Here is a 27,841-nt window from a genome sequence, read left to right as displayed (position 1 = left end):
AGCGGGGATGTTGGCATCTGCTAGGAGGTCCCATGTTAAGGAGGCCAGGGAACTTCCATCTTCTCCAGGTGGTGGTTGACGATGAATGGAAAATTAACTCTGGTGCGTGCTCTTTTATTGAAGCCTGAGAGTGGTGGGGCTGCAGAGCTGCTATGGTGGAGAACTGTGCGGTCATCTGCATGGTGGGAGTGATGCTTGTATCAGCACGAACATATATTGTGCACCAGTTCACATCTCAGTTGCTATCATGTCTTCCGCTGATATTAAATTAGGTATATATATGGTAACAATGTTTATATAATGTATGCAGCTGATGATGTGAATCAAATTTGCAAAAGCGCTTCTGTTATGTAATGTAAAGAAATAAGGCAAGTCAGCCTATTTCAGTTGTTATGTATTTATGGTTGATATATTATTTATAAGTTAATATTTATATATATATATTTGTGTGTGTGTGTATTTACAGACATTTTTTACTTTATCATTTATGAAAAAATGAATTCACTTATTTATGGATATTTTATGCATGCAAACAAATTTTAAGTTATTTTACTTCATCATTTTTTAAGCTCTGTTGATGATTGGTGGCCAAAGTAAAAATTGGTGGTGAAAGTACTATGTGATCAACTTATATGAATACTTGCATTAGTAATAATAATGGAATTGTGCAAAAGTTTCTTTAGATTATTTTCTAAAGAATCTAGGTGGTTTTAGGATCACATAGCTCTTGTAATATTAATCAGATTACTTGCATGCTTTGGAAAGGTACATATCTCTGAGTACTTTTAGAAAGTTTATGATTATATGTGTTTATATATTTAAAGTTAGTGTGACTTGAAAATGAATAAAAATAAAGAAGAAATTTGATACATTTTGAAATCTCATTTTAAAAAAAAGGAAAAATATGATACTGGCTCTAAAAAAATGTGTGATGTTTATGGATATGATGCAGTATCAGTATCATGTGATATAAAGCTGATCAAGCACTTTTAATCTGGAAATTTTGATATCAGTGATACACTGTGCTCTGGTCATCTAGTGATTGAAAAAGTTGATAAAAATATAGATAAAATTGAACAAGGTCCCACACATCTTTGCAGATTTGTAAAAGATTGAGGGAGCTTGGCCAAAAAGTTATGATGTATCCACTACAGTCCTGACCTTGCATCATCAAGCTACCATTTGTTTCCATCTCTACAGAACTCTCTTAATGCTGTAATGTTGGGTTCAAAAGTGGCTTATGAAAATCATTTACTACAATTTTTCGTTCAGAAACTACAGAAGTTCTACAGTGATGAGAATATGATTACTTCTTACTTTTGCATTTAAATATGAAGAAACCTTTTCCCATTATTTAATAATTTCAAATAAAAGTTATATATGAAAAACAGATGGTTTACGTTTTTACAAATATCCATAAAAAATACGTTGTTGAAATTCTGGTTATGTATAATAAAAGTTTAAAATTTATTAGATAATGTAGTAATTAAAAAAAAAATAAAATAAAAATATTGCATCTACTTAAGTAGAAAACAATATGTTTAACAGTTTAGATTAAAAAGAATTAGAAATAAATTAAAATTGGGTATCTACATAAAACAAATGTTTCCAGACGCAACCAAATCCATACTACCAAAAAACAGCAGAGTTTACTATATAGTATACTGCCCTAACCTACTTAGATTCACAACAGTGTTGAGTGAGATTTAGAATCCAATTTAATAAAATACACAACTAAAAATGGTTGTTGTATAAAAAAATAAATATATCCAAATTAAATAAAATGTAATCATAACTTTTCTTGGCAAAGGTGGGATAGTTATGCTCCAGTTAATAGGAATTTATTTTCAATAGACAGTTACTTAGGAAGAAAATTAAGTTAAACATTACAGTACATAAATAAGCAAGTAAAAAATTATGTAAAAATTGATTCTACTCTTTGAATAAATTTTGCGAAATGGGACTCATAATGTTGTATCTCCAACCTCCTTGATAAATTGTAAACAAAATTAAATGGCATCAGTGGCCTACATTCATAAGTCAGTGGACAAAATTTCATAGAAATCTCTTGATTCAATCTGAAGATATTAAGCAAAATAATAACTGATAAAAAAACCTAAAAAATTAAATCTAATATTCAACATAAAATTAGACTTATTGTATAATCTCCCTCACCCTTAATGAAAATCCCAAAGTGTCATTAATATAATGGAATCATCTAATTGGTGCAAGGATGTTACATTGGATAAAAAAAAGGTGTTTTTGCAGACACCCCTTTATGGCGGTTTTAATTAGACCAAACATCATCAGAAAGTACCTTACCTACCTGAGGGGAATTAAATTATGTGTAAGATTTATTTATTTTTATTTATTTAGATTATGTGTAAGATTTATCTATCCTTTGCATAAAATTTTGAGTTATGAAAACTATGAGGGGTCCATATTTCTCTGCATCCTTGACCAATTATGGCCAAAATTAAATGGCATCAATGTGCCATATACAGAAATCATTGAGCCAAATTTCATCCAAATTGGTCCATTCATTCTGGAGATATAAAACAAAGAATAAGCCAACATAATTATATATACATCTTTCCAGAGTTTTCAATGCTAAAATTGTTATTTTTGGTTAGTCTAAATCATAAAACATAAAATTGTGAAAACCTCAACATGCAGAAGTTGACCAATTAGCATTCTTATATACTATACTATATTTTCCATAAAAAAAAAGTTTGTGTTACTTTAAAACAAAACAATTTTGTAAAAAATCTAATAATAAAATGACTTTTAAAACTGATGTAAAGATATTTAAATTTATTAATTAATTATGAATTCAATTCTTATACCTTTAATAAAGCAAGTGTGTACAAAATATCTAGAGAAAAATTCCTCATAAAAAAAAAGCAAATTCTTACAGGAATTACTATCAGAAACGAAAATGAAAAAACAAAACAATTAAATATAGACAAAAATCTAATATTGCTGATTACATTAAAAAAAATAAATAAATCTTAAGATTTAGAAAACGTGCCAACATTAAAGATTTCTACTAAATTAAATAGTTTTAAAAACAACAGAAATGGATAGTGACAGTGAAAATGTAATTAATGAACAATTATAGTTGGTTTAGAGAAATAGTATGTTTAGTTTAAAATCATGAAAATATGGGACCAAAAAATTAGTTGTATTATTTCCCAGTAGGTAAACCAATCACAAGGAAAAAACTAGCAGCTGGTGTGTTTTGTAGCAAGAGTGCAGTTCATTTTACTTAAATAGTTGAGATGCAATAGTTAAATCCATTTCAGTAGTTTTTATTGAATTTTTAACTATTTTTTTTTTTTTTGTAAATTTATTCTGAATAAGCTAAAATTTCTCCTAAATGCCAAATGAAAATAAAAAACAATAAGTATTGATTAAAAGTTTTAACAGTGCATTTTATATATACATTTCTTCTTTTTTTTTTCAGAAACTAGCACAGTTGATTATGTTCTATTTGAAACTGCTGGTGCCTTAAAAGAAGCTCTTATACGAGAATGGTTAATGCTTTATATAGATGATGTACTTTCATTACGTCAGTACCTTATGAATTACATTATTAATAAAGTAGGATTGCCTCCTTTTGTTAGAGAACGCATTTTACAGGTTAGTTTAATAATTTAAATTTTATGTTGTTTTTGTAATTATTTTAGTTGCTTATTTTTATTTTAAAATTTCTCTTTCATTATTTATTGCATTCCTTGAAATTTCTTATGATCTTTGATCTTATTTGTTGTTCTAATCTGTTTAGCATCAGATAGTTTCTGAATTTAATTTTTGACTACTTTATAACTCAGAATCCTAAATTTCAGAAGTTAAGTAAAATAAAAATTTTCATTATAGTTAAAGTAAGGATTGGCTAATATTTCTAGATAGATCTTATAAGTAGTTGATTTTTTATATACAGCATTATTATGATGGAACAGTAATCTTCCAAACAAAACATCTAGACTTTTTCTCTGAATTGAAGCCCAAATTCTCAAAAGAACATTTTGCTATGATGCAACATTCACATTATCACTTAACATTTTAGAAGTGAACTAATATTACTCATTGAAAATTCAAAACACTGTAAGCTTAACCTTAATAACTGAGGTTATAACTGAATTTCTTGCGTGGAAGTTAAAAATCCTTTTTCCATAGCATTGAATTGCATTTTTATCTATAATTGTGAATTGTACATCATCAAAATAGCCTTCAATATATCATTAAATCAAAATATCATCACATTCTTTTCTGTAGCGATTTGTATAGTACTTTCTAACATTCAGAGGATTTATATTCCAGATATCCGATTGTCCTAAAATACATAATATAATTGGTGAATTAAATCATAACAATTCCAGGTGAATTTCTACTGGATCCCTAGCCATGTGGGAATCCTGGTTAATGAATGTGCGGATTCCACTGCTAAAGATGCATGTAGTCAACTGTCTGTCACCACTCAAGTTACAACCATTGATTTTATTAATTCCATTAAAAATACACTTCAAAGAAAGTGAAAAGATGACTGGACTGCTACATCGAATAATAAACTCCAACACATAAAAGATACAGTGTTACCATGGGTCTCTTCATGTAGAAAAATATGCCGAGAGGAAGTGGTCCTGTGTCGAAGGAGTGGAAGTGGTCCTGTGTCCTAGTGATTAGGACACACCAGAGCTACTCACAGATACCTGATGTCAGCGGAGAGCGCACCACTGTGTTAATAGTACAACTGTTGCTTGATTGTGCACTGCATATGCTATGTGGTCTTATGTTACAAATTTAAATTGCTGAGGGACATACGGCTCATCCTAGGAAATGACAAGAATGCACTATACCGGGTATTGTTACTTCTAAGAAGAATTAATATACTTAATAAGATTTAATTTGTTATAAATTCTGATATTATGTGTGTTTCGCTTTGCATATATTATCCTAATTGTTGCGTTTCTTTTACTAATTCAATTTCATTCCTATTAGTTCAGTTTTCATCATGGTTTTAACCCTATTTTCTATTACCCAAGAAGGTGCCTCTGTTATTCTGACTTGGGTGATGATGCAAAGTGCTTTTTGCCCCCCAAAAAAAAAAAATGTGATGTGGGTTGTATTGATGAATACGTGTTCTTCATTTGTGTACTGAAAGAGATATTGAAGAAACATAGATTCATTCTGTGTTTCTCAGTTGGTTGATGGAACCCACCGTGAACATTTTTTGTGAGAATTCAATTTGTCATGATTATGCTGTGGACTAAATCCTGAGAATACCCCATTAAAGTTGTTATACTGTCTACCGGTTACTCACCTTCTGCTCAGATCAACACCTTTAACTGTTGCACTATTGTTTTGTTCCAGCTTGAAAATAAATAACCAGTCTTCATCAACAACTTTTGAGCATCTTTGGGAGAATTAATTGATCCAGTTGTGCATTGCTTTGTATTACTAATTTCTTATTATGAATCTCTGAATAAGTTTCCTTATTTAATATTAGTAAATAAGTTACCTTATGAATATCTTCTACAATAAGTTATTTTGCCCATTAAAACCTAATAGCCCACTGCTCTTCTAATGTACAGTCCTCAAACACAGTCACTATTTTTAAATTGAAGCTGCAAATGTGTGCGTCTAAAACTGCTAAGAATTTTATTAAGCGGGTTTGTCCTGGTATCTAATGATGCTTTTAGAAACTATCACTACTATTTTCAAGTATTCGATGCTAGTTTGTATGGAATACTTGAGTATTCCATACCTACCTACTTTCCTTTGATACAAGTTCGAATTACTTTTATTATTGATAACTCTTTTGATTCATCTTGTAATAAGAATAATATTTAAAGAAAAGAATAAATTTAACATTAAAATGATTTCATATTACTTGGGAAGAGAATACAAATTCTCATTGTAGTTAACCCAAGTAGCATTACGTTTATTCAAGTCAGGGATTTGTACGAGTATAATAGTATGTGTGTTTATACATTATCTATACATTACCTATTTATACATTTTTTATGTTTGCTTCTGATATGAGTTTAAACTATATTACTATTTTGATTGTTTTTTTTATTCCTTTAAAATAAGAAAATACATATTGTAGAAAAGAAAATGGTTCAGTTATGAAGCAGTTCTTGTTTTGCAGTTAAAAATAGTTTCATCTTGCTGTCATTTTTTCATTTTTACAGGTTATTGCTATAATGGTTAAAAGAGGGAGTGTAAATGATTTTGGTGTTGAAAGAAGGAAATTTCTATGTGATGTCGAACAGCTAATATTTAGTGGGGATCTTCACCGGGTATGTTGTAATTATTTATATATTCATTTATTTTTAAACTTATAAATATTAAAGTACATCACCTTGGTGTGTTTTTTTCATCGTTTTAATTGAGTAATACTTTAAATTTTGTTATTTCTTTTCTTTAATTTTAGCTTATTAATTTTTTATTCTAGTAACTAATGATGTAATATTTTGTTTTTAATGGATAATTTTGAGAAGTGCTTCCAGCACCTTACAATAATGAAGTATAATAAGAAACTGTTCCTATATGATTTCGCAAATACATGTTTTTAATATAATTTTTATTTTTTTATTTTGCAGCAAGTGCTTGGTTGTAGTATAATTTCTTCAATAATGCAAGAATATGCTACTACTTTTAAGTCCTCTGATGTTGGTCTGACATGGGAGACTCATTTTAAAGCGAAAAAACAATTTGAGGTTAGAGTTTATACTGATGCTTATAAATAAGTGTGCGTGCGCGTTTGCATGTGTGTACGCATTCATTTGTATTTAAAGAAGTAAATTTTATTGTTATAGTTTGGTAAGGTAAACAGATTTTTTCTTTATTAAAATTTAATTTTGTGAGTAAATATGTTCATTATGCTTACATTCTCTTTGATGATTATTGATGATGTCATTTATATGCATAATGCCTGAATTTTAAAGTGTTTGGCATATTGTTATGCATGGCATTTTTCAGCTTGGTGAAGAAGATAATGGGAAATAGCTCACTTTTTTCTTCATAAATGTGGCATGAGATGTTTGTTATATTTGAGAATTGCTCTGCCATTTTTGATAATGATTTGTGACCACAAATCATTATAACTGTAGTGTTTTAACAACAGCAACTGTAATGTTGTGACATTCAATATACAAAAAAAAACTTAAGACGAGAACTACCTCAGGTAGTCAGTATGATGGAGATAGAATGATTAATTATAATAATAATTCAATTGAAAGGTAACATGAATATAGTTATTTGATGCTTTGTCAAAGATATTACTATGCACTGTTTGTGCAGGCTGCATTATAAACTATCTATTAGGAATTTGTAAGAAAACTCTATATATATATATATATATAAATATATATATAATGATAAAATTTAATTACATTAATTGGAGAACTGGGAAAAATTAATGAATTTTGGTGAAAAGAAAATTAAAATCCGCCCACCCCTTTGCTTGGTAGGTGTGAAAAACCATTTGGGGTAGTACTTATTTTAAATTCCAGTCCAACAAAAATAACCATAAAATTATGTGATGTTACTTCTTATACCATTTGAAATATTCATAATATGTGGATTAAGACTGAACATTATTTTTTAAATTACCAATGCAAAATTTTGCTTTTAAATGTTTTCTAAATTTTCAAGGGTTGAAAACTTATTGTTTTTTTTAATGAGACGAATATAGCTTGTGATACCTGATTGGAAGGCCCTTTGAATGACAAGTAATTTGGTACAAATAAAATAAAAATATGATATGGACACTACATGACCTCCTTGTAAAATTACATGACTTCCTATTAAATTACATATACACATTTTTTGCTACACTTCATTTAAACTTATTTCATTTGAAAGTGAGATATGATCCTCCAATTCTTTAATAAAGTTTACAGTTACACAATTGCTGAAACATTAGTTTTTATTAACAAAACAATTTAAATAAAACATCATGATGATATAAATACAACAAATACGTTTTGCCATTAATAACATTCAATATGAAAGAAAACAATTTTCAAAGATTTAATAGAAACTAAGATCTCAGTAACTGGCAGAAAATTATAACCTGTTATAACAAGATAATAAATTTTTCACCATGTTGCCAGCAAAGAAGTAGGTACCTTGTTATTGGTTTTTCTTATGTTTAACCAATGTGTTTACTCTTAGCTGTGTTTACTCTTTCGTTTTTTCAATGCTGGAGAAACCTAAAATCCATATTTTTAAGAAGAACTTACGATTTTAGACCATGCTTTGGGTCAGTAACAAAAAAAAAAAAAAAAAAACATTTTTAATCATAACTTCAGTACCAGTGAACCAGTTTTTATTTCATTTGTATCAAATTACTCGTCATTCAAAGGGCCTCCCAATGAGATCTCACAAGCTACATTGTCTCATTTAAAAAAATAAGTTTTCAACTCTTGAAAATTTAGAAAAACATTTCAGGGCAAAATTTTGCATCAGTAATTTAAAAAAAATAAGTTTTCAACCCTTGAAAATTTAGAAAACATTTAAGAGCAAAATTTTGTGTTGGTAATTTAAAAAATAATTTTCATGGTTTTAATCCACAGATTATGATTATTTCAAATGGTTTAAGAAATAATATCATGTAATTTTGTACTTATTTTTGTTGGACTGAAATTTAAAAAAGCACTATGGCAAATGGCTTTCCATACCTACTGAGCAAACAGGTACGTGGATTTTAATTTTCTTTTCACCAAAATTCATTATTTTTTGGGTTGTCAGTTAATGTAATTAAATGTTACCATTGCCATTTAAGATTTTTGAGTTGGGGTAGGTGTAGCAGAAAGGGTGGTTCCACCCGTTTGAAAATAATTTTGAAAAGGTTCCCTCTGAGAGTGGTATACATGCCTGCAAACAGAAATTTTATGGGGCTGATAGGTGTTGAATAATAAATGCGGTATCCTTTCAAATGATCTGGTATATTCAGAATGATTATGAAGGAAAGTGAAATAATTTTGGAACTTATATTAGAGCTTGAAATGATGAAAAAAGTTCATGCAAATGTTATGTATGTCCTATATGTCATACACATGCATATGTCATGTGTCATACACATATGTTATACATGTCAGTCTTCTGCAAAAGTTGAGAGTGATAAAATTAAAAGATTTTGAAATTTTTAGGCATGAGGTGCATATTCTTAAACAGTGTGATAAAAGTAATCTGGAAGTTTGATTCAGCAATCTATAACATTAAGGGTAAAAAAAAATTAAATAGTAAAAAGAACTGACAGAAGTGCTTAACACTGTATTATAACAGTGTAATTAAATATAAGTATTAAATATAACCATAATATATGTGTAATTAACAGTGTATTATATCAGGTGAAAAACATATTTTCTTTTGATACGCTTCTAGTATTACTTGGAGATCTTGAAGCACACTAAATTGTGAAAGGCTGTTGTGAAGTGGTACAAAAGACATTACAAAAGTAGGTTTTTATTAAAACAAAAGTAGTTTTTATGTTAATAATTTTAATTGAATTTGTTCCCTATTAGTTGATATGATAGAAGTAACATTAACAGTATATTTTATATAAATCTTATTTTAATATTATGTTAGATCCTTGAAAGAGAAAAACATTCATATGTGTGAAATGAACTGTACTGCAATTCTAGAAGGTAATGCTGCAATATTGTTTAACATTATTGATCCCAAAAATATTCTGTCCCCTTTAAAAATATAGTCCTTACAAAAACCATTTAAAATGTGTTGTAATTTTCATTATTCAAAGTGTGTAATTACTAAAGATATTTAATTGTAAAATGTTCAATATATTCATGACTTATTAAATTTTTATTTATTTGTTTCAGTTTACAGATTTAAAAAGGATTTTGTTATTTTGTATAAGAGCTCTTGGTGATTTATGCAAGTTATCACCTCCATTTGATACACCAACATTAACACTCCTTAAACATTTTTTAACCATCTCTGAAATGATTTTTACTTGGGGATACATATCTGCAAATTATATCCTTTTATATTATTACATAACAGGTGTTAAAATTATTTGCTTTATTGTATTTAGTCTGGTAGTATGTTTATATACAAGGGATATCTCTAAAATAAAGACTGTTGGGAAATTTCTCTCTTTAAGGTTGGCAAATCCTTATTATTCATGGCGACGCTAGTAATATACACACTGCATTGACTTGACCCTTCTTTTTCCTGGTGTGTCAAGAGCTTTTATTGATTGCATTGTTCATGACCATTTAGGCTTCAGAAAGGTTTGTGCATGTTGGGTGCCGCACGTCTTAACAGAATGTCACAAAAAGTGTGAATGGGATCTGCTTTGGAAATTTTGATGTGCTACTCAAAGGTGATGAGTTCCTTAATTCGATTGTTACCGGCGATGAAACAGGGATTTCATATTACACGTCAGAGAGAAAATAGCAGTCAAGCGAATGGCATCACCCTCAATTACCAACATGACCAACAAAGGTCTAGCCAAGCCAGTTGATCACAGACTGATGGCCACAGTTTTTTGGGATCGGTTTGACATACTGCTGATTGATTTCATGATTGGCATGAAATCAATCAGCAGTATGTCAACTATAAATGCAGAAGCCTACTGTGAAACTATGTAAGTTACGGCACACCATTCAAAATCGGTGATGTGGGTGGCTGACCACGGCGTCATCCTACTGCACGTCTACATGTTGCGGGTGTGACACATGATTTACTGAGAACATTTGGATGGGAAATTTACAATCACCCACCAAGGGAGCTAAGTCCAGACTTAGCTCCTTCTGATTACCATTTGTTTAGAAAATTGAAATAAATTTTGAGTGGTAAGCGATTTGTGTGTGATGGTTAACTTAAAAATGTTGTTAATCAGTGGCTAAATGGACTGGTGGCAGGAGAATATGACGAGGGTGTATTGAAGCTTGTGTATCGCTGCGATAAATGTCTTAATTCATGTGACGATTATATAGAGAAGTAGTATAAGGTATGTAATTTAAGAGAAATAAAAAAATATTTATAGTTTTCAGAGTAAATTTTTTTACAATGAAACTGCCTTTACTTTAGAGATAACCTCCTGTATTTTTCAGTATGTTTCCCTATTCATCTATGACAATTCTTTCATTATAGCACTCATTATTAACATACTATTTATACATATAATATATATATATATATATATATATTTTGTGTCCATGCACTGATAACGACATTTTATTTTGCATTGAGGAAAAAATCTACTTCAAAAAAATAAAAAATAATAGCAGTTTCTCATGTAGTTTATAAATTTTGTTTCCATCATCTCTCCTTTTTTCCTCCTTTTTTTATTTCTAAGTATATTTTACATTTTTTTACGGTTTTGAAAATTTTCTTATCGCAAATATCTTTTCATTCATTATTGTGTTTGTGTCATGTTCTTCTGTAATTCAGCTCTTGGTTCCTTATCAAAACATCCTTGTTTTTCTATAATTTATTTATTGTATTAATTTTTAAACTATTTTTTTTACAGTAGATGGTTTTTTCCTAGGTTTTAATTATAGGTTTATCATTTTTGTTTGGTTTATTAAATTTTAAAGTACTTTGAAACATTGGAAATTTAATCTCTTTTAATTCATAATATAATTTTGTTGTATCAGATAATGTTAAATATCAAATCTATGAATAAAAATAATAGATTTATCTATATTATATATACAAAATCTGATAATGACCAATATTTACTCAAAAAACAATATTAATCAATAACAATATAAAATACAATTTTATTAAGTCGTAGGACTCCTAATAAAAAAATGAATGTGATGGTAGATTGCAAATTTAAAATTTCTATTCAAATTGTAGCTGAAATTATAAAATCTAAAAATGTAATTTCAATAATAATGATTTGATAGCAGTTAAGAAAGTTTAATATTTGTTGATTTTAAGAAAATTATGTAATGTGGTGGTGCCATCCACACAGTACATAGTTTTAAAAGGATAAAACAGTGTTAGAGATTTACAAACTTTTGGTAGTTTTAAGAAAGTTGTTTTTAATTAGCGCGATGAAAATGTTAATACAGTTGAACGAAATGTAGCAGATAATAGTAAACCTATAAACTAGTATAATTTTGAGTAGATATTATATTTGTTGCTTTGGATGAAAAATAATACATTACTGGTGAATAGTAAGAAAAGGAGACCAATGAAAAATAAGTTGTGATGATGAAGGGGTGACAAATTCCCTTGTGTGACATAAAAATTGTGAAAATCCTTCTAAATTTTTTGTTATAAATTGAAAAACAACATTAAAATCTTGTAGTTTAAAATTTTATGAATTTAGATTTTTAAGTGATCTTTTTGTAAATGTCCATTGTACATTAAAATTTTTTTTGTGTTTTATATGCCTTATGTTTTTTCACGTAATTTAAATGTATGTATTCCTTAATAAATTGATACTGCCAAAACGTTTGATTAGTGTTTTTGAACAGTATCAGGAAGCTGATGTTAGCCCACCATTAAGACTTGGTACCAACTGGAAAGATGCAATCTGGGAAACTAATATTGTGAACCTTTATTTTGATGTAAGTTGATAATTTTAATTAAAAGATAAATTGTTTTAAGATAGATTCTTAGATACAATACAGTGACATGTTTGTGCATGAAGTTGTGAATTCGAACACTGTAATTTATATGTATTTTTTGTTAGATATTCCTGTAAGTTGTACATCATGAATCAGTATTATTTTACTACCAGCCTATTTCTCTATATTTAAATTTATCCAAATTTGAATGTGGATAATTGGAGATAAAATTAGTCTCCACTTAGTGATTGACTTATCAGCTATAGTGGATATATATTTTTGGTAGTAAAGCAAGTTTAAAGAGATCAGACATCTACACGAGGTTAAATGGTATAGATACCTCATTTGCTTTTCATGACTTGTTAAGAACCTTTTACTTGTTTTGCTTTTCTGTACTCCATCTTTAGAGTAAAAAACTTGGTTCAGGGGATAATTTATGAGGAGTGATTTGATTAAATGTGTTGTTCAATAAAATAAATGCAGATTTCCAGCGAGAATGCTATGAATTTTTTTTATGAGAACTAGAAGGTAGAATCCTTTGCTTTCTGGGGAGTTTACATATATTGCACATGGTTATTTATTGTAAAACTGGTTAATAAAGTATAATTCATATTGTTTTGCATTATAGAGGAATGGGAGAAAAGATGTAATAAATGGGACGTTTTCTTTAGTGTAAGATGGAATCTGAAGTCTCTTAGTTGTGTGACTTTTATGAAGTGAGTGTGAAAGGTATTCCTATAAAAAATACATCATGACATCTGGACATGTAAGAGGCAGTTTGCAGCTGCATTTAGATTAGATGCCAGATACAGGTTATGATTATCTTCAGGGGGATCTCATCAGATCATTTCTTCTTTATACTAATCTGTTGCTGCCATATATAATATAGAATGTCTAATTAGTTGATAGGCTATATTTTGATGCTTTTGCAGTGTTTTATATAACAATTTTGCACAAATTGATTTTCAAAAATTACTTGTTATTATAAATATTGAATCATTATAAATTGGTAAAGCATATTTATATCTATGACAGAATTAGAATTATACATTATTATCTTTAAGTATGTTGATACGATACCCATTATGATACAGGAGGGGAGAAGCAAAAGCAATCTGTAAAATATGACAGCTTTATTTAGATTCAAATGATTTAGTTATGTGAAAAGCTTCAGAATGTTAATTTTATATTGCTATTGCGTTTTGTGTTTTAATTGAGTTGTCTTCCCGACAATTATATAGTTCCTAATTGGCAAACATTTTACATTTTTTGTTAAAACAAAAAGAAAAAATTGTTTATTCAAAATTTAGTCTTGTTAGTTTAAAGTCTTATTTGAAGAGATCTCTCTCTTTATCTTTTTATTATTTTCATCATTTTCCCCTTCTCTAACTTAAAAAAAGTATACTACCACTTTATATTACCACTTTTGTAACTTGAAATAGTTTTCATTACAATAGTCTTGATTATAGTAGCTATTTTTTTATTTTAATTACAAATTAGCTTATAGGAAATTTAATTTTTTGAATTCACAGTATAATTCTTGTTTCATCAAAGAAACTTACTCAGTGAAATTTAAAAAGCTATTTACCTAATCTTCTAATTGGAATTAACACTCCTCGTAAACTGGAGGAACTGTCCTCCAGTTTAACCTTAGCTGTCCTCCAGTTGTTTAACTTTATCATCTTCTGCAAAGAGGGTGATAAAGTATCCATGAAAAATTATTTTCTTTTTAAATAGCTTTTTTCTAAGTAAAAACCTTTTTTTAAATAATATGATTGGTTTTTTCTCTTTCATTATTTTCCTGGTAATGCACTCCTTCAAAATGGTTTTAAGGGACTCTGCCACCTTGGTCTCTCACTTCTTGCTCGGATTCAGATTTTCTTGTTATTTCCTTTCCTAAGGGAGAGGATTTTGTGAACTTCCTGCTGTGAAACTTTATTCTTCATCATCTTCAGTAGGACTGGGCACTCTGGCCACTTGCTTTTACAACGACTGTCCTTAACTGTACGGAACGATCAGACATCTTAGGGTCGGTATCCTTCATTCCTGTCTTTTTCTTAGCCTTCCTATAAAAAGAAACTTCACATGAATACTCCTTCCTCCTACCCATATACTCTAGAAGAGACCTAACAGTCACTCCCACCTTACCATCTGGCAGCCCGAAGACAAGGTTCTGAGAACTCTCCATAACCTATCTATTGCCTGCCTGACAGCCACAGTACCCCGCTCCTCGCTCTTTGTCAAATTGACCACTACTATGAATCGAATGAGAACTCCAAATCAAGGTCATCCCTCATCAGGATTGTTGCATTATTAGCCTCCTTAATGAGGTGTTTCCTCTTATTCTTTCTTTGATTGAGAAGCTTCATCAGGTAAGGGGATCTCTCCTTAATCCTCCTAGAGTAATCCATATCACCACAGCCCAAATCGTATATCAGAAAGGTATTAATCGTTTATAGCGAATGACTCTTGCAGCTCTATTTTATTCTTATAGAGCTCCAAGGGCCATCTTCTCACAACCACTAGGGGACTTCTGCATCAGGAACTGCATCAATTTTCCCCGGCTTACCTCTTAAGCCTGCGTAACTCCAAAACAAGCCTGCTTCAATTTCCTCTTACTTCTAGAGGTCTTGTCCACATGATTATAGATCTTTTTGGCAATATCCACAATCTTTTTGATAAGCTTGTTGAATTTAGATCCCCTTTTAGCTGTTTGCTTGTTGCTTAAGCACCTGCCATTTCTCAACAAAGTTTGACTGCTACAACAGAATCATCAGTTGTGAATCGCTTACAGTCTCTCTGATAAACGTCCTAATCATCCCTCCATATAAGTGAATAAGACTACCTATCGAGGTCGACATTGGTGAATATTGAGCCCTCGGGCTTGACTTGAAAGAGTCCATGACTTCAAGATACGGAAATAGAGTCAATGCGGAAAAAGATTTCCTACCTAAACTAACTTAGATATTTTGAGGTTACCCAAATACTAAGTAAAATAATTAAGTTTATAAAAAGTATAAGCTTTACACTAATATTGAACAAAACACAAAATATGTTCTGATCCAGTTAATAAAAATGTACTTGCTTGTAAACAAAAAACCACACTAAAACAGCAATAAGGTCAGGGCACATCCAACTTTGCCAATGTCTCTAACCTCCCAATAGTAAGTAGTATACTTAATTTTAAAAGTAAGGAAATTATATTTTATTAAAATTCAAAACACCTTTTATTTGTAATGCATTTTCAACTTGCCCTGAGTAAGTCTTTAATGAAAAGCTATTTTGAGATATTGCAGAATTTTCCCCAACCCCTATGTATTTTATGATATACTGTTAAGTGCATATCAAATTTTGTATTTTTTGTTTACTCATTACAATGATATCTTAATTTGTATTATTTATTACAGGTTTATTGGAAAATCCGTGATAATCCTCAGTTAGCACATCATGTACTTAACTGTTTGGTTCAACTTGCTTCTCTTAATGGTCCAGTACTAGGTTCGAAAGAAGCACAGTCTCAGTACCTTACAATGTATTTACAAGCATTCTTTAAGTTTTCTACAAGGTAAATGATAGTCCATGTTTATGGTTCTAAAAATGCGCTGGTGCTACTTTTTAAATTAAACATTAGTCTTTAAATGTTCTAAATTTCTTGTATGTATGTATGTTGGTGTAAGTCTACAATAAACCAAAGCTTTTATTTGTGTAAAGTCAGTTTATGGCGCTGATATATACCCATGCTAACTGAAATGTAATAAGGACTATGTTTCCTTGAGAAAATGGTCTTAGTTTCTGTCCTTTGTTGTAAATATACCATACCCAGCGTACCTACCAAATATCATTATTATTTGTTGTCTTGAAGGGAGGAATTAGAAGATAGTGTATGTTCCTGGACATTTTAACTAGTATATATATTGTGGTATACTTACTTTTATTTTTATTACTGTTTAAGTAATATAATAAATATTGTATAGAGATATAATGTTATTCATTACTTCTTAAAGTAACAGGATTTTTGTAGGAATAATTTATTATGCTAAATAACAGTAATTATTCCTTTATTTTTTTTTCTTATTATGAGATGTGTTGTCTTGTATTTGTGACATACCACAGGAGGTTTTGTATCTCTGAATAGAGTGAAACAAAGAGTGGCCCAGACAAAATAGTGATACTTTTAATTTCATTAAAATCGGTTCATATTTGCTTCAGTTGTCATGGAACAAAGAAGTAAACAGATTTACACCAGTTTTTAGAATTAAATTAATCAAATGCGTTAAAGGACTTTTCATTTGGCAAACTTTAATGGAGTCATTACATTCTTTGAAGTAACTTCTCACATAACTCTAACATATATGCAATAACAGCTCTGATATTCTGCACATTCAAGATTTTTTGCTAGTTATAGGAATTATTTGACTGTTAAAAAGAATGTATTGGAGTGTATTGGTGTATAAATATTGCTATTGTAGTATAATATGCAGTTAGTATGTGTGTTTGTATAACAGAAATTTCTATGTTTATTTTAAAAGTACTTGTTTTCATAGCCTTCTGCAAAGTGCTTCTTGTAAAAAGTACATTATTGCAAGTTTTTTCATCAGTATTACCACTTAAGTCATCTATTTCATCACATGAGTTTAAAGCAAAGGAATATGATACGAAAATTTTTTAGTTAATATAAAAACGTTGTGACTTGCGCAGTTGCAAATCTGTACTTTCCCAGTGAAAAAACATGATATATCGGTAGAGGAGATAAAAAAAATCGTTTTTAAAAAGATTGTTAGCAGCGTGACCCATTAAATGAGCATTTCACAATTCCTTAGTGCATAAAATGAGAAGTTAGGGTAGACTATATAAGAGGAAGCTTTAAGTTACCATTATGTAGCATACAATTATTTTAAACTATTTAAAAACAAAACAGCTATCTGTATGGTAATTGAACCATAAGTAATTTCAGTAATTTTTTTTAAATTATTTTTTTTATGAATGATTTCTTGTTTTTTTATGAATTTATTATTACAGTGTTGAAATATTAGATCGAGAAGCACTTGGAGTTTCTAGTATTGTGAAGAATATATTAATATTTTATCCAGTATCAGTTATTTTAACATTACCTCAGGATTTAATACAGTTAGCATTTGAACAGATTACAAGGCTTACTTGCTTCTTCTGTGAAGGGGCTGCACAAGAAGAATCTGTAAGTATTCTTAGAATAATATTAAATTATTGGTACTTACTTATTAGCCTGCCAACCAATAAATTAGAAACCTTTGGATTATAGTTAATGTCATTTGATATAACTGTTATATTACCATTTTTATAACCATTTATATTTATTTTATAAATATAATTTAACCAAACTTAACCTATGCTCTCTAACCTTGACTAATTAACACAAGGTTAGAAAGTGAAGCAATCGTAGGTTAAGTTTGGTTAGATATATTTATAATAATTTAACTTGGTAAAATTAATTCTTTTTTTATTGTATTTGTTCATATATTCCTCTGTATTAATTATATCAAAGGTAAAAGTAAAACTTAGCTTTCCACCAACGGTACAGAATCTAACAATATTTCTTACCTTATCTTATTGTTTTTCTGATTTTTACATTAAAAGAACTTACGAGGGTTTTCCTCATCATCAGTTAATCAAAATTTTTTTAAAAATTACACATTAAAAACGTTAAAAATTGTCGCATATTGCAAAATATGTAGTCAAAAATTAAAAAAAAATAAAAAATTAAAATAAAATTAAAATAAATTTTGCCTGTGATCAGCCACACATATAGTGCTATACTAATATATAAATTTTACTTAATAATTTATACAAGCGTGTTGCTACCTATGGCAGTTTTGATAAGAAAATCATTACCAAATTCTTCCCACATATTAATCAAGTTGAACTTTTGTCTATATTTGTATATATATATATATATAATACTACTAAAATGTCTAATTTTTTATTCCTATTCACATTCTTTTTTGCAATTTTAATTATTTTTAAATTGTATTTAAGTCTGTGATTGAATGTTTATTAACTATTAATCTGGCAGCAAGATTAGAGAAACCTGACTTATTGTTTTTATAAGATCTAAAGTATTCTGTAAATCTTGCCCTAAATGATGGGTTCGTTATGTGGATGCTATTTTGGTAGTCTATGAGGCTGTTATAAATAATGAACATTTTATAATTTTAATAAACTTAATTTTAAAATTATATTATAATTTTAATAATAATTTTAAATTTACATTTGAAACAGATAAATATAGGAAAATTAAGATTTTTAGATGTTTAAATAGAAATTAATTAATTAACAAATTAATTATTAAAAAGTAATAAATTTATAACATCCGTACATAGGAAACCAACAGCAAGTAAAATAACTATTAACAGAAGATCGAATCATCCTTGGGTAAACAAAATTAATATATTGACAAACATGTTGAATACATTACACACAGAACAATAAAAAAAAATTAGATGCAGAAATAGATATAGTAAAATGTATTGCAGTAAAAAATGGATACACCATCTCATTAATTGCTAATATTTATTAAAAAAAAACTGAAATCTAGTAATGCAACAACGTTGATATCTAAATAATAAACGTGGTGATGACAATATTTATGTTAAATATTCCCATACTAATAATTGTGTTCATTTAATATATATATATATATATATTATGTGTGTGTGTATATGTGTATGCACACATATATACACACATGCATATCCACACATCTGAGTGTGCATGCACATGGACACTCAGAGAATTATAAAAGAATTCTTTATAAGAATTATAAAATTACATGTAAAAAGGTTTTTTTTTTCATATTTTACTGAGAAAGTTTCGTTGTAAATTATCTGCTGTTTTTAATATATATGTCCACTACCTACGGAAATTTTTTTTTTGGTTGTTAGGTCATGGTAGAAGTAAACTTTTTTTGGGCTTTTGTCTTCTTTTTTCTAAGTCTAACTTTTACGAGCATTATTTCATTGTAGATATAAAAAGTTCCAAATAAAACTTCATTTTTTACTGTAAAAATTTAAAAAAAATTTATCTGTGTGAATTTATTAGAAATATACATTTTAATAAAGTGTCTAAGTAATGAAACAGCACCCCTTGTCTCCTTTCAGAGTGAAAAAAATCTGGGTTCTTGAAAGGATTAAATATTTTGTAATTTAGTCTTTTTAACAAGAGCTTTGATATATAATTTTTTCTTTCATTCTTTGTAATTATTTATATTTTTTCAGGTTTGTGCTGATGATTGTTTATTTATGGATGCTTTCAATAACATGCTAAGAACATGGATTACGATTTATAATGAATCTCAACATTATCCTGGTGAATATTGTAAACAAGCAGCTATACAAATGTTTAATACATATGTTAAGTGCCATCTTTCACCCCCTGATGGAAATAGAGGAATGGTTAGTTATAATACTTTTTGTTTTAATTGCTGTGCTCTCTTAATAAACAGATTTAAAAAGTTTTTAGAACCAGTGTTTATAATTTGTCTAATAGTAGTCAATATGACAGTAAATTTATATCTGTATTCAAATAGTACAAATTTGTTTTTTATTTTTTAGGCTACTAGTGATAATAATTTTACAACTTTTATTCAAAAAATGTTTCTCTTGCACTTAAGCAACTGTTTCTTGTTTATTCATTTTATTGAATAATATTAATAAATTCATTTCCATGGAACACAGCCATGGCAGGCAAAATTGAACATGTTGTTACCCTGAACTAAGAAATTAACTGAATTAATAAAATTAGGCATTTTAATTTATAGTATTGGTAACATTAACATAAAGGCATATAGAATATAAATAATGTAATACAAATACATATAATGCATATAGCAAGTAATACAAATAGTGTAAGTAATTTAAATTATGTTAGCTCTGCTTTATTAATATTTACTATTCTAATTCATTTATTATTTGTTTAGAAGTTAAATCTTAAATTAATTAATTATGAGAAAAAGAGTACAATGATTGCTTCATACCTGTGATGAGGGTCCATATCTCTGTAGTATATTTGGAAATTTTTGTAGAATAGGAGTTGCAGTGTTATACCACACAGTAACAAAAGGTTTTATGTTCAATATCTTAGTTATTTAAAATAAATAAATAAAATCATGTGAAAAATCTTGAAGATTAACAGAAAATTTTTTAAATCCATTTCAAAATTTTGAGCAGTATGGACCCATGCAATAAAATTACAAAGTAATGTTATACATTTAAAAGATCGGCTAAAAACCTATTCCATTTGCATCATGTCTCACCCCCAACCCCCTTGTCAATCTCTTTCCTTTCCTGCCACTGGTAAAGTGCATGCTCAAAATCTATTTCCAATTTGCCCGGTTGTTCTACTGGACAGATTGGGATGATTTTTTTTTATTCTGCTTGGAATAGCTCACAGATATGTCATCAAGCATCTATGGACCTTCATAGTAATTTTCTTGTGAGTAATAATCTTGGAAAGTTTCTCACTTAAGTAATAAATAAGGGTTTTTTTTAACAAATTCCCTGAGGAGACTCAGGTTTGGAGTCCAGTGATGCTTGATGATATGTCTGTGAGTCTTTCTGAGCAGAATAAAAAAAAGATCAGTCTGGCCTGTCCAGTAGAACGTCCAGACAGACTGGAAATAGGTTTTCAGCCCAATTTTTTAAGTGTATAATTATATATAGATAAAAATAACACATTAGGAAGGCTAATGTATTTGATATTATAGTTCTGTAATTTTAAAGACTTGAATAATCTTTTTCATGTTAAATGAGTCATTGATTCAATATTTATTTTAGAAGGCATCTGCTGTGCGATAACAGTTTATCTGAGGTGCTTGACTGGTTATAATAGATTTTGTTTTAATACTGAAAAATTCTCTTTGAAAAAATATTTGATTCCTCCTGGAAATATTATTGTTATTAGTGATATTTTAGTTTTTCTTGATGTTTTCAGCGTTTGTTTATGGATTTATTTATTATATTTTTGTGTAGACTTATTCCTTTTAAAATTGAGTAATTAATTGATTCTTTATATTCAGTATATTAAGTTTTCTTTCCTAAGTATTCACATATGTTATTAAACATATAAATGAAACATTTACAAATTTAATTTCATCATTCGATTCGTAAATGTTACTATTTGTAATTAAATTTTTTTTAAGGAATTCATTTTTACATTATATATGTTTTTTTGTAGAGAACTGGATTTAATCGTAGTGGAATTCTGTTTTGGCAAGCATTTTTAAGAACCTTGAGTTTTAGCCTAGTAAAGTTTTACTACTTATATAATTTAATAAACAGTTACGATTGATAAAGCTTTTACATGACTAAATTAAAAGTAACATATTTATTTTTAGTATTCTTCAAATGGATTTATTTCTAATTTCAGGGCTTTGAGAATAGTAAGTTGATTAATTTTTAGTGTTATATCAATAGCATTTCTAAAAAAAAGTTTTAATTTTTTTCTTTCAGGGTCGAGAATTAGATTCCGAAGAAATAGATGAGACTGAAGAAAGTGATAGAATGAAGTTTAGAGAACAGTTGCAGTGTATTGGTCTCTTTGGTAGGCAGGTATAGACAAATTATTCTTTATGTGCTTTTTTATTGGTTAATATTAATTATTTTTTTTGTATTAGAAGATTACTAAAATGCAGTTGAATCTTGTTAATTAAGGATTTCAGATAATCCAGACCAATTTTAAGAAAATGATAATTAAATGGATTGCTAAGGGTTGTTTAGTGTTTGGTTTTATTTTAGTTTTTTCATCCAGCTAGTGGCTGAATTTCACATACTATTGTAATGAATTTACCATGTAGTGCATCTTGACAATAAGATAAAGCAATCAGTCAACCTATTGTACCACTTCATGATAATGTATATTTAAAATATTGTTATTTTGTAGAAATAATATAATAAAAGCTGAATATTATTCAAAAACAATATAACTGTACAAAAACTATATTACAATCCTCAGTTCTGTCCTTCGGTTCTGTAAACTTACTTATTGCAAAGTCAAAATTTATTTATTTAACTGCAATACACTTTATTTTGAGTTTAGCTAGTTTTGAATGGATGAGTATTTTATACATAACAATGGTGTTACTGGTTTTTTATTTTAATTTTAAAAAGATGTTATTCACATAAGGATATTAATACTCAGATGAGTAAATTAAATCATAATATTTAAGTACGTAGTACATAGTACATTGCATATTGAATCAGAATTTTCCATTTTGATAATAAATTATACTTGATAACAACGTCAATATGATAATCAGTCAATTGATTGATTTAAGTCCCTTGCAGTTGTCTCTGACCAACCTCTACAGTGATGTATTTGTATTTATTTTGTTTTAAATACAAATTAGGAAGCCTAGCTTTACTTATAGGCACTGTCTATTAGGTTTATTGTGTAGTCATTATTAGGAAACATCATCTCTCAATCATTTCACAATCAGGCTCTACACTACACCAATCAAGAATCTACTAGTTCTCCAGGTTCAGGCATCCCTAGCAAGTTCAGATCTACACTCATAGACCTGAAAAAGGTTTAAAGAATAAGGAAAAGAATGATCTACACTGCTAGAAGATTTGTACAAGGTAATCTGCCCTTAGTGATTAGTATGTAATCTACACATTACCTGTCAGTGGTTTTGATGAGCCCCTATATATGCTCTAACAAAAACTTTATTTCATTCAGATATTAAACCACCAGGAAAAATTCATGGTTTTTAAAGGAACAATAAAACCCATTCCTAGAATTATATAACAGCTGGAAGTGTTCACTTGAGTTATAATCTGTTCAGCAAGACCCTTTTGTTTGGAGGTGAAGTATAATCTTAAGGAAATTTATTAAATGTTTGTATCAGATTTGAAATCAGCTTCTAAACTTATAAATGATGTGCCACTCAAACGTGTATAAAAAGTAGTAAAACTGATCGAGGCAGTTTCCATTGTCTGAAAAATAAATGTAATTATTATGGGGATGATCTATTTTTTGATCATGCTCCATATTTACAAAATCAACAAAAAAATTTTATCGTTGGTATATACCTAAGGGTGTTGGGAGTGGGAGAATTTAATTGATATTACTTGATGAGTTCTTAATATACAACTGAGAACATATTTTGTGGATAGTTTAACATGCTACATTTTTTGCGGGTTTATAATTTTAAGTACCTAAAACACTTGCATAAAAAGTACTTATTTATTTTCAGAGAATAAAAGTAGGCTGCACATCGTGCACTTGCTGTATATTCATAATGGTAGAAAAACCGATTTAAAACATTCTCTTTATGGTTAAAATAATTTAACCAAAATTTTTTGTTGCTTGTAATTTTTTTAATCATCAATTAGTATTTTTAATATATATATATTTATTTTGCACTTAAAACTTTTATTTATTATTTTTTAATTCAAAATAACTGGATGTTTCAGATACCAGAACATTCACTTCCTTTACTTGCTCGACTTTTAGAAGAACGTACTATGCGATTGCACATGCAGCTTCAGCAAATGCACATGCAAGCAATAAATATATCGGATACTAGTATCCTGGATTGTTTATTTGAAGATATCCATTGGTTATTGTTGATATCAGGTATAATTAATTACCTTTTTCATTTTAAAAAGTTATTAATAGTTGCTTTTCATAAATGCATTTTATTTCTGTTATCTGTGTGAAATTTTATGTTTTTGGTCATGTTAATAATTTGAAACATAAATTTTTCTAAAATGAAACCAAATTTTATAATACAATGTTTATTATTATAAAATTTGGTTTGGTTTGTCTTTACATAAGTTTTATAAAAATTTTATAAATAAATTTCTTTAACATTCTTTTACAATAAAAGGGTAGTGTTAATACTTAATTATTTTTAATTTATTATCTTTATTCTTTTCTGTTTGCCTTGTGTTCAAGCAAAGTAAAATTTTCATAAACAGTTAACTGAAAATAAAGTTAACTGAAAATATAATGGCTAGTTGTAAAATATAACCCGCCATAAAAATGATTGTTGCAGGTTTTTCTGTAATATGTATTGTTTTAATACAATTCTTTAACAACTTTAAATGCAGGTTTTGAAAATTGTCATGGTTACTGTGAAGTCTAACTGAAATCAAGTGAAATTTCACTATCTTCCCTCTAAAATATTATTGATCAGAAGAAGAAAAAAGTTGTCCCTTTGTACATCAGTTATGTGGATTGTTGTATGTACTTTAATTAAGTAATGTGATTTGTGCCTGTGATTGCTTACTTTTATTTTAAAAAATTTGCAATATGTGACATATTTTAATAGTTAGATAGTAATATCGGTAATACTGTATTTCAAATTTTTAACCTCTTCAGTGTGACCATTTTATAAAATGTAATTCATATGTGTACTTAGTGTAGTTACTTGGATTAATTTTCAATACATGCTCAGTTTTTTTCTATTATTAATTATAAATTATAAAAAATTATGAAAATATAAAAACAAAATTTAATAATTCTGAAATTATTAAAACAAGACTTATTCACTTAAAAAAAAAAGACTAATATCATAGAAAATATTGTTGGATCTGTAATTTATGTAATGTAAAATTTACTCATCATACTTCATCAAAAAAATTTGGGCCAGCATTCATATGAACTAACAACTACTACACCGTGGAAGGAACATGTCTACACTAAGCACATTGTATCAGGTGATCGTAATATGGAATTGTATGTAATTTTTATGCAACAAATAAATTAAAAATTGAATTCAATATTTGTGAATCCTTTCTAGTCGTTTTTTATCAGAGAATTCTGTCATTTGGGTTAATTTGATAATATTCTTACTTTTCTTTTGTAGTAAATAAATGTGTCTTTTTTTTTTACAGATGTGTTGATGTATTTTAGTAAAAATAATTGATTGACTGTAATGTGGAGTAACAGATTTAAAAAAAATTATTTTTACTGGTTTGAATAATTTATTTTTATTTTTTTTTAGAAATCTTTAATAAGTGTAGGTAGTTTTATTTTGATGTTAGATTTAAAAATTGATAAAGGCAGAAAAAATGAATTCACAGTTTCATTTCAAAATGAATTTTTAAAATAGAAAAATTGTATTCACAGTAAAAAAAGGTGATATTTTTATTGTACTAATAACTACAAAAAAATTAATTATTTTGTACTCACAGTAACAAAAAAAAGATAATTAGTTTTATTGCACTAACAATTATTTTTATCCACCAACCGTTGAAGCTAACTTTTTTGTGAAAAATAAAAATTTCTAATATAAATAAAATGAGAATTTTTGTTTGTTTTCGAGTAACAGCTTCTGAAGATTTATATCATATTTTTTGATAAATATATATATATTGTAACTGCAAGGTGCACCTACAGCATGCCTCCACAACTAGGCTCTGTGGGCAGGTTGCCCTGACGGGCAGTGTCTCTGAATTGGATTATTAGATGTCCAAAATTGATTACCTCTTGTTTAAAAATATTTTTTTGAATGATGAAAATTGATATAATGAAAATAATATTAGAAATTTAATTCAAGAAATTGATACTAACAAGACAGGATTTTCCGCTAGTGATCAGTACATTCCAGTGCCCACTTTTTGGTTATAGTTTTTGGTAGTATTTTATGAAGAAAATCCTTTCTTAAGTGGCTTCTCAATGAAGGTAGAAAATTGTGAAAGCAGAAAAAATTCTAAATTCCGATCACATAATAATGTATAAGGTCTCAAAACTATCAAAAGAAAATGTTTATTTACTGTAATCTTTAATACTTCTTTTTCACATAAAAATTAGTGATCTGTTCTCAATTTTTAGGTACTAGATTGAGATTAAAACAAAACTAACATAAAGTTAAATAAATATAAATAAAATAAATTTAATTTAAGTAAACAGATTAAGTAAATCGTTTAAAAAAATCATCAATCTACATTAATCACAAAAATATAAAATAAGTTAATAGTAAAATTTTGCACACAAAGTTCATTCTAGTTACAAAGGAGGCTTACTGAAAAGAGCAGAACACACTAAAAGAAACATACGTAGTATACTAATTGCATAACGCAGTATGAACGTTATTTAACTATCAAGGGCAATATAATTATGATTTATTTTATCTGCTTCTAAAGAATTCTATCACACTTTTTTAAAGTAAGCATTCCATTATACAATGATCCATTTCAGAATTCAGTAACTAAAGATCAGCATACTTTTATCAAGGTGCTTCCAACAAGGCTGAGAAAGAAAAAAATTCCTGCTAATATAATGCAAATTTCTTTGTTCAAATCACCATAATTCTATGTTAAAATATTTCCTTTTAGTTGTACTTAACATTCTAAAAACATGACAACTTGACACTTTGAGCATTCCAAAAAAAAAGTATACAAAAAGAATATCTGTTTTGGTATAACAAAGTTTATTTTTTATTGAGATATTGCAAACGGTTATATTGTGATTAAAAATTGAAACAATATTAAAAAGTTATTATTTATTTAGTTTTACGAAAAAATGGTACAAGACATGATTCCTGCAATTTCCAGAATTATGTAGTTCTAAGTTCTTAGGTGTATGTGCAAAAAGAATGATATTAGCATCAGTTATTCAAGTTTAAGTTTTTCAAGTAGTGAGAACAGTGGAAAACATTAGATTAAACTATCAAATGCCTGGCTATTATGCTTAAAGATGAGACAACGTTGTTTAAAATCAATTTGACACTGCCTTTCTAAGAAGAATTTTGTTTGATATCCTACTGGTTTCCATTTTGGAATTATTTTACCTTATCTCTTAATTATAATAAATTTTCTTCAATTCTTTGATATTTTTTCTTATTTTAACCTCATTTCTACTAATTACATAACCTCTTTGTCTTTTTCTTTATCCTCTATATTTTACAGGTAGTAGAATAATTGCCACAAAGCCCCATTTATGAGTTAATAACTTTGTTTACTTTTTATACTAATGTATCATTGCAGAATTTTTATGGATTACTGTAGAATTATTACTTTTATGGATTGTAGGAGAATTATGGATTGCAATAGAATTTCTCTTTCAAAATATATGAAGATTAATATTAAAAAAAAAAAGACAACAAAGTTGCAATTCTTTCTTGGCATTGGTTATTTACTCTTATATAGTGAAAAAATAATGATACATGAAAAAAGTTACCTAAAATTTATTTTTTGAGATGAGTAATTTATGATGAAGTTGTATTGTAAAATTATCATTATATGTTTAAATAAACCAAAAGGTTTTTAAAAATTCAAAAAATTTATATTTTTAAGCTGTGA

At 28.1% G+C, this 27,841-nt stretch overlaps 1 protein-coding gene across 1 annotated transcript in view; it reads left to right on the top strand.

Moving 5' to 3' along the window:
* Positions 1-27,841, top strand: part of LOC142328481 (exportin-4-like) — a 96,735-nt gene that overhangs the window by 10,876 nt on the left and 58,018 nt on the right. Inside the window, exons 3-12 of the mRNA XM_075372298.1 lie at positions 3,467-3,642; positions 6,198-6,305; positions 6,609-6,725; positions 9,852-10,008; positions 12,436-12,560; positions 15,968-16,125; positions 17,580-17,754; positions 19,811-19,987; positions 22,043-22,141; positions 24,008-24,170. Of these exons, the coding sequence (XP_075228413.1) occupies positions 3,467-3,642; positions 6,198-6,305; positions 6,609-6,725; positions 9,852-10,008; positions 12,436-12,560; positions 15,968-16,125; positions 17,580-17,754; positions 19,811-19,987; positions 22,043-22,141; positions 24,008-24,170 (1,455 nt within the window). The remainder of the gene's footprint in view (positions 1-3,466; positions 3,643-6,197; positions 6,306-6,608; positions 6,726-9,851; positions 10,009-12,435; positions 12,561-15,967; positions 16,126-17,579; positions 17,755-19,810; positions 19,988-22,042; positions 22,142-24,007; positions 24,171-27,841) is intronic.

Source organism: Lycorma delicatula, chromosome 7, assembly GCF_047948215.1.
Source record: "Lycorma delicatula isolate Av1 chromosome 7, ASM4794821v1, whole genome shotgun sequence".
NCBI lineage: Eukaryota > Metazoa > Arthropoda > Insecta > Hemiptera > Fulgoridae > Lycorma > Lycorma delicatula.
This window is presented reverse-complemented; position numbering and strand designations above follow the sequence as displayed.